This window comes from Cajanus cajan, chromosome 5 (genome assembly GCF_000230855.2).
Source record: "Cajanus cajan strain Asha chromosome 5, NIPB_CcT2T_4, whole genome shotgun sequence".
In the NCBI taxonomy this organism is placed as follows: Eukaryota; Viridiplantae; Streptophyta; class Magnoliopsida; order Fabales; family Fabaceae; genus Cajanus; species Cajanus cajan.
In genome coordinates, this window is record NC_138521.1 from 4,739,773 (window position 1) to 4,753,359 (window position 13,587).

The 13,587-nt window shown below is 35.9% G+C and overlaps 1 protein-coding gene across 7 annotated transcripts; it reads left to right on the forward strand.

The window, feature by feature from the left end:
• The first annotated feature begins 1,225 nt into the window (after nucleotides 1-1,225).
• LOC109809171 (ABC transporter C family member 8) lies at nucleotides 1,226-13,040 on the forward strand. Of its 7 annotated transcripts, XM_083074784.1 has the most exons (13): nucleotides 1,228-1,331; nucleotides 1,778-3,714; nucleotides 3,825-4,145; nucleotides 4,243-4,329; nucleotides 4,399-4,998; nucleotides 5,111-5,275; nucleotides 5,859-6,153; nucleotides 6,247-6,409; nucleotides 11,409-11,460; nucleotides 11,617-11,922; nucleotides 12,033-12,096; nucleotides 12,279-12,518; nucleotides 12,618-13,040. In XM_083074784.1, exons 1-13 carry the CDS (start codon nucleotides 1,307-1,309, stop codon nucleotides 12,734-12,736), a joined length of 4,374 nt encoding a protein of 1,457 aa, XP_082930910.1. In that variant the 5' UTR covers nucleotides 1,228-1,306; the 3' UTR covers nucleotides 12,737-13,040. The 7 variants fall into 7 exon arrangements, 5 of the variants coding, with proteins under 5 accessions (XP_082930911.1, XP_082930912.1, XP_082930914.1 ...); XR_014433830.1 differs by lacking the exon at nucleotides 12,618-13,040 and having other exon boundaries at nucleotides 1,226-1,331; nucleotides 11,617-11,954; nucleotides 12,271-12,394; XR_014433829.1 differs by lacking the exon at nucleotides 12,618-13,040 and having other exon boundaries at nucleotides 1,226-1,331; nucleotides 11,617-11,954; nucleotides 12,279-12,351.
• Nucleotides 13,041-13,587: the final 547 nt, after the last annotated feature.

Sequence of the window (13,587 nt, forward strand, 5' to 3'; positions counted from 1 at the left end):
CTCGTTAATGTGAAAAATTCAAATAAGGAGAGTATGTGCCCTTACTTGATGTTTATCAAATCTCCAAAAGAGATTAGTCTACATGTTTAGTGAGAGATACTCATTGATAATAAAAAAAATTGATTTGATTCTTCTAAAATTGAGGACGTACTTTAGAAGATGAAGTATACTTATAATTGTAGATTAAAAAATCAACTATTAACAATCCTGATAAAATCGAACTCTTACAAAATAAAAGCTAAAATTAATTATAATCTCAAAATTTGATATTTTGATTTATTTTCTAAAATCTAATTTTCACTTTAGAGGAGTCAAATTAAAAAAAAAAACGTAATAGTATGATCATTAATAACTACCAATGTATCACATGTGTTGAAAATGATTGAAAAGTTTATAAAATAAAAATAAAACAAAATATAATAACAATGTATAATTAAAAATAAATATTTTTAATAATTAAAATGTTTGAGTTGATATATTAGAAATTATATCATAAAAATTTAAAATTAGTTATTGAAAAAAAATCCATTTATTAAATATCAGTTATTGAATAATAAATAATGATTAATACGTAAAAAAAATACATATCAAAAGAAAACTTTTGAATTAAAACCTAAAAATTTGAAGTGGATTAATCATTATATCTCCTACATTTTAATATAGAATATTAAATATTAATTTAGGAGATATTAAAAATTACTCTTAATATTCTTACAGAATTATATAAAATAAATATATATTCAAAGTTTTTCTCAAAATACAAATTCTACTATACATTCGTCTACAAATATTAATTCAAAAATTATTTGTGCAATTAATATAATTTTTATCAATGTATTTTTTCACATAAATTCAACAACTATTTGATAATTATTTAGTTTTAACATTTAATGCAACATTGTATTCTACTTAATAACATATTTAATTTTAATGATGCACATTTTTAAAAATATTTTTAATTTCTTCAAATTAATTAATGTTGTACAGGTCAATATCAAGTTTTTTTTAAAAATTTTTTTAAGGAGTTTTCTCGGATAACAACGTATTCAAAACCAACAATCGCAATATGTCCACAATAACAGCTTATGAAGTGTTCATTCACATTAATTAAAATAGATAAATAATTTTTAATGATTCCAATGTGATTGACGTTTTATTTTATAATTTAATATTTATTTTCATTTCCTTATTTATTGTTGTAACCACTCATGAATGTGTTTGAAAACACGAGACTGCTCTGCTACTGCAAGGAGCAAACTCAAAGACTGCTCCGCTGCAAAAGAAGCAAGCCATTCAACCTCCAAAAATGACTTACTTTGGGATTAACATAGGTTTACTATACTTGCTCTAACTTCTTTTTCCTATTGTTACTTGTTAGCCATATCATATTACGTTGAGTTTTTGCATTATGGTGTTTTTACCCATCAAATGGCTGACATTCAATAATATATTGATGTAAACTAGTAAATGTAATATTTATTCAATAAAAATAGAAATGATGTGTCATCATTTTATTATAATATATTGATGTTACATCCAAATTAAGCACCAAAAGTTTGAATATAAATCTTTGTATTAAGTTGAGGATTTTTAATTTATCTGGGGGTCATGTGTTCACAATTTCTTTAAGAAATAAAGGGATCTCTAGTACACCTTGTTCCACGCAGTTGGCTTTGGTTTTTGAATATGATAGTTTTTTATTAACTCAGCAATGAATTTGGAATGTTACCTGTGGAAGTGATGAACTTAGAGTATTTCTCTTTTACTGGATATGCAGCGGATTTCTCATGGACTTGCCTGAGAGATTTTGATTTCTCTTCTTTGTGCTCCCAAAGTAGCATATTAGACATTATAAAACTACTTTTTCTCGGCGTCTTCTACACGTCTTTGCTTATTACATTAATCAGAAGACGACCTGCATGTGGCAGCAACAGAAAGAACTGGGTTTTCCCAGTTGTCTCGGTTTGTTGTGCTATCATTAGCATTGCACATTTTAGCAATGGGTTGAAGTTGTGGAATCAGCAGAGCTCTTTAGCTTGTATTTTCAGAGCATTTGTATGGCTTTCTTTTACAGTTTCATTGCATGTTCAGAGAAACAAATGGATCAAAATTCTAAACTCTATTTGGTGGGCATCTTCCTGTGTATTGGCTTCAGCTCTCAACATTGAAATTATGTTCAAAGAGCATGCAGTTGAACTTTTTGACATGGTACAATGGCTTGTACATTTCTTACTTCTCTTTTGTACTTTCCAAAATCTTGGTTATTTTGTCACTTCCCAAGGTATCCAAGATACTACAAGTTTATCTGAACCTTTGATAGCTCAGAGAGTTGAAACTACACAAACACAACTAGGCCATGCTACCCTTCTCAGTAAGTTGACTTTCTCTTGGGTTAATTCTTTACTCAGACTGGGTTACTCAAAGCCACTAGCTCTTGAAGATATCCCATTTCTTCATTCTGAAGATGAAGCAGGCTCGGCCTACCGAAACTTTGTGCATGCATGGGAATCCCTTCAGAGGGAGAACCGCAATAACAATACTAAAAACTTGGTTCTTTGGTCTGTAGTAAGAACTTTCTCAAAGGAGAACATAATAATGGGATTTTACACATTACTCAGAAGTATTTGCATGATAGTTTCTCCAATAATACTCTATGCTTTTGTAAACTACTCAAATAGAACTGAGGCAGATCTCAAAGAAGGTTTTTCCATACTGGGTTTTATGATTCTCACCAAAGTGGTTGAGTCTGTGTCCCAGAGACACTTCTGTTTTGGCTCAAGGAGGTCAGGAATGAAAATTAGATCAGCTCTGATGGTGGCAGTGTATCAGAAACTGCTAAAGCTTTCTAGCTCAGCTAGGAGAAGGCACTCAACTGGAGAAGTTGTGAATTACATTGCTGTTGATGCGTATCGATTGGGAGAATTTCCTTGGTGGTTTCATATAACGTGGACTTCTGTAGTGCAACTTGTTTTGTCTATTCTTCTCCTTTTCTGTGTTGTGGGTGCTGGTGCTCTTCCAGGTTTAGTCCCTCTTCTCATCTGTGGACTTCTCAATGTACCAATGGCAAAGATCATACAAAATTCTCAGTCACAATTCATGATGGCACAAGATGAGCGTCTCAGATCAACTTCAGAAATTCTAAACAATATGAAGATCATCAAGTTACAATCCTGGGAGGATAAATTCAAGAACTTAGTTTTGTCCCTACGTGCTAAAGAATTCATATGGTTGTCCAAGGCACAGATCATAAAAGCTAATGGAGCATTTCTGTATTGGATGTCTCCTACCATTGTTCCTTCTGTTGTTTTCCTCGGATGTGCTCTTTTCAATAGTGCCCCATTGAATGCTGGAACCATTTTCACAGTCGTTACAGCATTGAGGATAATGGGAGAACCTGTTCGAATGATCCCAGAGGCTCTATCTATTATGATCCAAGTTAAGGTCTCCCTTGATCGTCTCAATACCTTCTTGCTTGATGAAGAGCTAGATAGTATTAATGATTATGGAAGAAATATAAAGCAAAGTCCCGTTAATGCAGTGGAAATACAAGCTGGCAACTTCATTTGGGAACATGAATCAGTGTCCCCAACTTTAAGAGATGTGAATTTGGAAATCAAATGGGGACAGAAAATTGCAGTTTGTGGGCCGGTTGGTGCTGGAAAATCATCTCTTTTGTATGCAGTACTTGGAGAGATTCCCAAGATCTCAGGAACTGTGAGTTATTAACCTAACAAGATAAGTTTATTGTCATGCCAAACTCACATTTATAATCTTGGCATCTAACACTTTTTTCTCCCTGAAAATTTCACGATAATGGTAAACAGGTTAATGTAGGTGGCACCATAGCCTATGTTTCTCAAACTTCTTGGATACAAAGTGGGACAGTTCAAGATAATATACTCTTTGGAAAGCCAATGGACAAAACCAGATATGAGAATGTCATTAAAGTTTGTGCTTTAGATATGGATATTAACGATTTTAGCCATGGTGATCTAACCGAAATAGGTCAGCGAGGGATTAACATGAGTGGAGGACAGAGGCAAAGGATTCAACTAGCTCGAGCAGTTTACAATGATGCAGACATCTATCTCCTTGATGACCCATTCAGTGCAGTTGATGCACACACTGCTACTATTCTGTTCAATGTAAGAAAGTATGACTTTTATCTTGTTAATTAATAAAACTAGTGTCTTCAACTCCTCAATTTGGTGAATCAAACTAACTGCATTTACAAAATTACAGAACTGTGTCATGACTGCTCTAAGAGAGAAAACTGTCATTCTAGTGACTCATCAAGTGGAGTTTCTCTCAGAGGTTGATCAAATCCTGGTAAAGTATCTCATTTGAATTCCTATTATATTACTTTAGAATATAATAATGCTATAATTCAGATTCTAGGTGATGGAGGGTGGAAAAGTTACTCAATCGGGTAGTTATGAAGATCTCCTGATAGCTGGGACTGCCTTTGAGCAACTTGTGAGAGCCCATAAAGCTGTATTAACTGGATTGGATCAAAAAAATGAAGATAATAGAGACTCTTATATGGAAGTTATGGTACATCCAAAAGAATCTAATAATCAAAGTGAGGGGGTGATTTCTACCAAGGGTCAACTTGGGGTTCAGCTTACACAAGAAGAAGAAAAAGAGATTGGCAGTGTTGGGTGGAAGCCTTTCTGGGATTATATTTCATTTTCAGGGGGATCATTCTTGTTGTGTTTAGTCATGTTAACGGAATTTGCTTTTATGGCTTTGCAGACTGCATCAACCTACTGGCTAGCTCTAGCCAGTGAAATTCCAAAAGTAACTAGTGGCTTTTTGATTGGAGTTTACTCATTATTTTCATTAGTTAGTATGGTATTTGTATATATAAGGTCTGTCTTGGCTGCTAATCTCGGACTAAAAGCTTCTAAAGCCTTCTTCTCAAGTTTCACTTCGGCTATCTTCAATGCTCCTATGTTGTTCTTTGACTCAACCCCTGTAGGAAGGATTTTAACCCGAGTAAGGTTTCTTCCTTCGAAACCGTATTAATTTATAACATTTTTTCTTTCTGTTAATTCACTTATATCTAACTAACTCCCTAATTTTATGTCATTCTTTTTTTCTCTATCAGGCTTCATCAGACTTAAGTATTTTGGACAATGATATTGCCTATACTCTCCCTTTAGTAGCATTTGTTGCACTTGAAGTTCTGGTGACAATATTTGCGATGGTTTCAGTCACATGGCAAGTTCTTATTGTTGCTGTTCCTGCTATGGTGGCGACAATATATATTCAGGTTTCTTCACTTTCTAAAGTTTTATTTGTTACAATTTTATTGACTTATTAGAATCTTTGTATAGAAAAACCATAGTTCTAGTTCTAGATACATGCAACCTTGAACAATTCACACATAAAGGATCTATATCAAGCTAAATTATCAAGGATTCAAGATTAAATACCTGAATCAATGGTTTTGTAGTCTTCCTCAATCAAATCTTTATTCCTCAATGGGACTCTTGCTGCACCTCTTGATGGAGACAAGGGAAACTGTGTACGATTTGATATTGATATATTGGAGACCATAACCAATTAGCTCATTATATAATGATCTAGTACGGTTCCATAAATCCTTAATGCGCCCATTCGTTAAGCAATATCAATCTTGAAAGTTTACATGCTCACTAAAATTACACCATTTTAAATTTAGCCTACCAAATAAATAGTCAATATAATTGTTATTAAATATGATGCTCACAATAGATGTAGGAAATATAAATATTTTGACATTAATAACTTTCCATTTTCTGTTCCTAATTAGATCATGGATCTAGCAACTTCCAAGCCTTTGTATTTTTATTTTTATTTTTTAACTTTAAAAGGGATATTATCAAGCCTCTGCAAGGGAATTGATGAGGATCAATGGAACCACAAAAGCTCCAGTCATGAATTTTTCCGCTGAGACATCACTTGGGGTGGTCACTATAAGAGCATTAAACATGGTCAACAGATTTTTCAACAACTACCTAAAGCTTGTGGACATGGATGCAGCACTATTCTTTCATTCTAATGCGGCCCTGGAATGGTCAATTTTAAGGATAGAGGTACTTCAAAATTTGACAGTCTTCACTGCAGCTTTATTACTTGTTCTACTTCCCAAGGGATATGTACCTTCAGGTAATAATTCATAATAAATTGTCCATGATTAGGTGTTTTTCATTCATGCTGTTAACATGCCAAGAATCTTGACAATTCTCCTGTTATATGCAGGTCTTGTGGGATTGTCTCTTTCTTATGCATTCACATTAAAAGATATCCAAGTATTTTGGAGTCGAATGTTTAGCATTTTATCAAACCATATCATCTCTGTTGAAAGAATCAAGCAATTTATTCACATACCAGCAGAGCCTCCTGCCATTTTGGAGGACAACATGTTAGGTACAGCTGCGTACAGCTGTCACCACCTTTCGGTGGTTTTCTAATTTTATATTAGAAGCGGGTCCCACATAATAATAAAATAATATTAAAAGTTTAGGAGAAATTACGAAAATGCCATTGGGACTTTCCTATAAATAGGGAAGCTGAAAACCATAATTTTCATCCCAAACCTTCTTCTCTTCTCTCTTCCTCTCTTATACACCTTGAGATCTGTTCTCGGTAGTAGTAGTCTCCTAATAGAAAGGAGTAAGTTATAGAGAGAGAAGTGTTGTAATTTCCTCCCTTTCAGTAAATAATATTTTTACTGTGGTTATTTTCTCCCTTGTCTCTTTTTTACTCATCTCTTATTTTAGCTGTGAGTAACTATTAAGCCTACTCTGGACCTAACAGTGGTATCAGAGCCACTAGGTTGTTTATTATTCCGCTGTGGTGTACATTGGTATAGTATCGGAGAAAATTCTTAGTATGCTCTGTGGCTGCAGTATTGTCTGATCAGTCACATCAGAAAAGAATTATTCTTGTTACTGGATTTTATCATTGTTCCAGTAGGCGGTACTATTCTAGTGGAAGTTACTTAAGTCGGTTTAATAGAAGAAATTATGGCAGCAAAGTTTGAGATAGAGAAGTTCAACGGGAACAATTTTTCCCTGTGGAAATTGAAGATAAGAGCAATTTTGAGAAAAGACAACTGTCTTAAAGCAATTGAAGGCAGGCCATCAGATATTACTGATGAAAAGTGGAGAGAAATGGATGACAATGCTGTTGCCAATTTGCACTTAGCAATGGCTGATTCAGTTTTGTCGAGCATAGCAGAGAAGACAACTGCAAAGGAGATTTGGGACACGCTCGTAAAATTATACGAGGTCAAGTCACTTCACACCAGAATATTCTTAAAGAGGAAACTCTACACTCTTCGAATGAGTGAGTCCACAGCAGTGACGGACCACATCAACAATCTGAATACGCTATTTGCTCAGCTTTCAACAGCTGATTTCAACATAGTGGAAAATGAACGTGCGGAGCTTCTACTTCAGAGTTTACCAGATTCATATGATCAACTCATCATCAACATAACAAACAATAATGTTGTTGGTCGTCTATCCTTTGAGGATGTTGCCGGAGCTATTCTTGAAGAAGAGTCCAGGCGAAAGAATAAGGAAGACAGACTGGAAAGTTCAAAGCAAGCAGAAGCTTTGACGATGATGAGAGGAAGATCAATGGAACGTGGCTCCAGTGGGAGTCAAAATCATGGTAGATCAAAATCTCGAGGAAGGAAGAACCTCAAATGCTATAATTGTGGCATGAGAGGGCACATGAAGAAAGATTGTTGGCACAAGAAGAGTGGAGGAGGGAAGAATTCTGAAGCGTCAACCTCTCAAGGTTGTGTTGCTAGTACCCAAGAAGATGGAGAAATATTGTACAGTGAAGCAATAAGTTCTAGAGGCGAAAAACAACTCCATGAATGTTGGATATTGGATTCAGGTGCAACCTGGCACATGACTCCAAATAGAGATTGGTTTTGCACTTATGAACCAATTTCAGGAGGATCCGTATTTATGGGAAATGATCATGCTTTGGAAATTGCTGGAGTTGGTACTATCAAATTAAAAATGTATGATGGTACTATTCGTACAATTCAAGGGGTACGACATGTGAAGGGCTTGAAAAAGAATCTATTGTCCATTGGGCAACTAGATGATCTCAAGTGCAAGATCCACGTTGAAAGTGGAATCTTGAAGGTAGTTAAAGGCAATTTGGTGGTGATGAAAGCTGAGAAGATCACATCAAATCTATACTTGCTTTTGGGAGAAACGTTGCAAGAAGCAGATGCATTAGTTGCAGCAATAAGTCAAGAAGAGGCAACGATGATGTGGCATCGTAGACTAGGACATATGTCAGAGCGAGGCCTGAAAATTCTTGCGGAACGTAATCTCTTGTCAGGGCTTAAAATGGTAACCTTACCATTTTGTGAGCACTGTGTGACAAGCAAGCAACATAGATTACAATTTGCCAAAGTAACTACAAGGAGCAAACACATACTTGACTTGATCCATTCTGATGTCTGGGAATCACCAGAAATTTCCATGGGAGGAGCAAAATATTTTGTATCATTTATTGATGATTATTCCCGGAGATTGTGGGTGTACCCAATCAAAAAGAAGTCAGATGTGTTCCCAGTATTCAAGGAATTTAAAGCACAGGTGGAACTTGATACTGGAAAAAGGATTAAGTGCTTGAGGACAGATAATGGAGGAGAATATATAGATGGTGATTTTCTGGCATTCTGCAAGCAAGAGGGTATCAAGAGGCAATTTACAGTTGCTCATACACCTCAGCAGAATGGGGTAGCAGAGCGGATGAATCGAACTCTCCTAGAAAGGACAAGAGCTATGTTGAGAACTGCAGGATTAGCCAAGTCTTTCTGGGCAGAAGCAGTAAGAACTGCTTGTTATTTGATCAATCGCTCACCATCAACAGCAATTGGTTTAAAGACACCAATGGAGATGTGGAGTGGAAAACCATCTAATTATTCTTCATTACATGTGTTTGGATGTCCTGTGTACGTGATGTACAACTCCCAAGAAAGAACAAAGCTGGACCCAAAATCCAGGAAATGTATATTCTTGGGTTATGCTGACAATGTTAAGGGGTATCGCTTGTGGGATCCCACTGCCCGCAAGGTTGTTGTTAGCAGGGATGTAGTGTTTGCAGAAACTGAACTGCAAAAGGAGCAGGAAAATGACAGCACTATCAAAGACACCAGTATAGTGGAGATAGGAGGAAAATCTAAAGAAGATGACACCTCTGAAGCAGAACAAGAGCACGATGAACAAGAACCAAATGAGGACAATGATGGAGATGTTCGACGAACAACACGTCAGACGAAGAAACCATCTTGGCATTCAGACTATGTTATGGCAAGTCATGATGCGTACTGTCTCTTAACTGAAGAAGGAGAACCATCAACCTTTCAAGAGGCGTTGAGGAGTTCTGATGTTTCTCAGTGGATGGCAGCAATGCATGAAGAAATAGAGGCCTTACATAGAAATAAAACATGGGAACTTGTTGATCTTCCAAAAGGTCGAAAAGCCATTGGTTGCAAATGGGTCTATAAGATCAAACGTGATGGCAATGATCAAGTGGAGAGATATCGTGCAAGATTGGTGGTTAAGGGATATGCTCAGAAAGAGGGCATTGATTTTAACGAGATATTCTCGCCAGTTGTTCGATTAACCACAATCAGAGTTGTTCTGGCTATGTGTGCTGCATTTAATTTACATCTTGAGCAACTTGATGTAAAGACTGCTTTTCTTCATGGGGAACTCCAAGAAGAAATATATATGCTCCAACCAGAAGGCTTTAAAGAACAAGGAAAAGAAAACTTGGTTTGTAGGTTGACCAAATCTCTGTACGGTTTAAAACAGGCGCCAAGATGCTGGTACAAGAGATTTGATTCCTTCATAATTAGCCTTGGTTACAACAGACTGAGTTCAGACCATTGTACGTACTACAATAGGTTTGATGACAATGATTTCATCATCTTGCTGTTGTATGTGGATGACATGTTGGTGGTAGGCCCCAACAAAGATCAGATCCAAGAATTAAAGGCACAATTGGCTAGGGAGTTTGATATGAAGGACTTGGGACCAGCAAACAAGATTTTAGGGATGCAAATTCACCGAGATAAAAAGGATAGGAAGATTTGGCTTTCTCAGAGGAATTATTTATTGAAAGTCTTGCGGCGCTTCAACATGCAAGACTGTAAGCCAATTTCTACCCCACTTCCTGTCAATTACAAATTATCCTCAAGTATGAGTCCTAGCAATGAAGCAGAGAGGATGGAAATGTCTCGAGTGCCGTATGCATCAGCGGTGGGAAGCCTTATGTATGCCATGATTTGTACGAGACCAGACATTGCACAAGCAGTGGGAGCGGTCAGTAGGTTTATGGCAGATCCTGGTAGAGAGCATTGGAGTATTGTAAAGAGGATCCTTAGATATATCAAAGGAACCTCAGATGTTGCATTATGTTTTGAAGGATCGGAGTTTTTTGTCAGAGGCTATGTTGATTCAGATTTTGCAGGAGATCTGGATAAAAGAAAATCTACTACTGGTTATGTGTTTACACTTGCTGGAGGAGCAGTGAGCTGGTTGTCTAAGTTACAGACTGTTGTAGCTCTATCTACTACAGAAGCTGAATACATGGCAGCTACGCAAGCATGCAAGGAAGCAATTTGGATTCAAAGGTTATTGGAAGAACTCGGGCACAAGCAGGAGAAAATTACTGTGTATTGTGACAGTCAGAGTGCCTTGCACATTGCAAGGAATCCAGCCTTTCATTCCAGGACAAAGCACATAGGAATTCAATATCACTTTGTTCGTGAAGTAGTAGATGAAGGAAAAGTGGATATGCAGAAGATCCATACAAAAGACAACATAGCAGACGTAATGACAAAGCCTGTCAACACTGACAAGTTTACATGGTGTCGATCCTTATTTGGCCTATTGGAAACATAAGCAACATGAAGTATCAATAAAGAAGAAATGGTGTGAAGATATGATTAACTTAATCATAATCTTCAAGTGGGAGAAATGTTAGGTACAGCTGCGTACAGCTGTCACCACCTTTCGGTGGTTTTCTAATTTTATATTAGAAGCGGGTCCCACATAATAATAAAATAATATTAAAAGTTTAGGAGAAATTACGAAAATGCCATTGGGACTTTCCTATAAATAGGGAAGCTGAAAACCATAATTTTCATCCCAAACCTTCTTCTCTTCTCTCTTCCTCTCTTATACACCTTGAGATCTGTTCTCGGTAGTAGTAGTCTCCTAATAGAAAGGAGTAAGTTATAGAGAGAGAAGTGTTGTAATTTCCTCCCTTTCAGTAAATAATATTTTTACTGTGGTTATTTTCTTCCTTGTCTCTTTTTTACTCATCTCTTATTTTAGCTGTGAGTAACTATTAAGCCTACTCTGGACCTAACACAACAGACCTCCATCTTCATGGCCTTCCAAGGGTAGGATTGATCTTCAAGCCCTAGAGGTAAGGAGACTAATCAATAACCTATTTTTATGGATAATGTTGCAGCCTTGTCCTTTTCCTTTTGCACCTATACTTTCAATTTTATCTTCATTTCATTTCTGACAATTGGACAGGCAAATTCAAGTTTTGTTGCTATTTTTTCTACATTTATTTCAGATTAGATATCGTCCAAATTCTCCATTAGTTCTTAAGGGTATAAATTGTACATTTAAAGAAGGGAATAGAGTGGGAGTTGTAGGAAGGACTGGAAGTGGAAAAACTACACTTATAAGTGCTTTGTTTCGTTTAGTTGAACCTTCAAGAGGGGATATTCTTATAGATGGGATTAATATATGCTCAATGGGGTTAAAAGATTTGAGAATGAAACTCAGCATCATCCCTCAAGAACCAACTCTTTTCAAGGGCAGCATTAGGACAAACTTGGACCCTCTAGGCTTTTATGACGATGATGAAATATGGAAGGTGAATGAACTAGCGCCACAACTGAAAATTTTGTAACTACTAAATCTCGTTATCTCTTTCACGACCCATCCAATAAGCACAGTCTGATAAGTTTTGATTTGTATATTTAGGCTATAGAGAAATGTCAGCTGAAGGAAACAATCAGCAAGCTACCAGGTCTCTTGGATTCTTCAGGTGAGTTAACAAACTTAAAGCCCACAATCTGATATAGTCTTGTAAAAGTCACTACTCTACTCTTTCTTCATTAAGTCAAATTTCAAAGTAATTGGAGCTTAGCATTGCTCTTATATAGTTTCTGCATTTTCACACCAAGATTTTGCAACCAATAAGCCATCAAAGTTTAACAAGTTTTACAGTGAGTGACGAAGGTGGAAATTGGAGCTTGGGACAGCGCCAACTGTTTTGTCTAGGAAGAGTACTACTTAAGAGGAACAGAATACTTGTTCTAGATGAAGCTACTGCATCTATCGACTCTGCAACAGATGCCATTCTGCAAAAAGTGATTAGACAAGAATTTGCAGAATGCACAGTTATAACTGTGGCTCACAGAGTTCCAACTGTAATAGACAGTGATATGGTCATGGTCCTGTCTTATGGTACATAAGTTAATTATTTTTTCTTTTCAAATTTTCAGATATACTACAGCTTTTCTCTAGTTCTTCTGCTTCCTCATTTTATTTTGCTGGTTACTGTAGGGAACCTAGTGGAATATGATGAGCCTTCCAAACTTATGGGAACCAATTCTTGGTTCTCTAAGTTGGTCGCTGAATATTGGTCGAGCTGCAGGAAGAACTCCTCCCCAAATATTAGCTAGCAGCAACATTGAACATTAACACTTGGGTAAAGTTAGTACAAATAAATCCTAAGAAAATTGAATAAATTGAAATTTTAGATGTGTGTGGAATGTGAATCCTCTTATCCAAGGGAAGATATAATCTAAAGAAATGTTAAGTTAGGCATCATATTAAATGTATGAACACTCAATCGCAACTTGCAAGTGTACTCTGAGACAAATGTAATGTTATTCCCTCAACTGTATCAGTCCCTTGGCAAGATAAGAAGCTTGAATACTGGGAAATTAGCCATAATTTCAATATGAAAAAGATGGAAGTAAATTATAGGCATGATGTGAATCTAAAAACATGTCTTGAAATATATATATATATATATATATATATATATATATATATATATCATGATATATTACTCTTACTTTATTCCTGAACAGGCTACGTCTTCCAGGACCTCTTGTTCTCAATTCAGATTCTCAGAATTCAATATTTTTCTGAACTGAGCTGATCCACTAGCTTTGAAGTATTCAGCAAGTGAGGCAGAATATATCTTCCTCAGTGGACATTATCATGAACGATAAGCGATATTTCTGATAAATTTCAATTAATAAAAGAGTGTTTAAAAGATTGTGTACCATTACTCTGACAGGAAATTTCCTCTGAGGAAGATGTAGGTGAGAGCATAGTATAGTAGCATTATATACATATTCAGAATCAACGCAATCACAAGGCATAGACCTATCTATGACCAGACATACTTGAGATAAAAACAATAAAAATTATTAGCATACGTACATGATACACCCACTAATATCCCTTTAGTAACTTGAAGGAATAGATTAAAATGAATAGAAATATAACTATATACACCAAA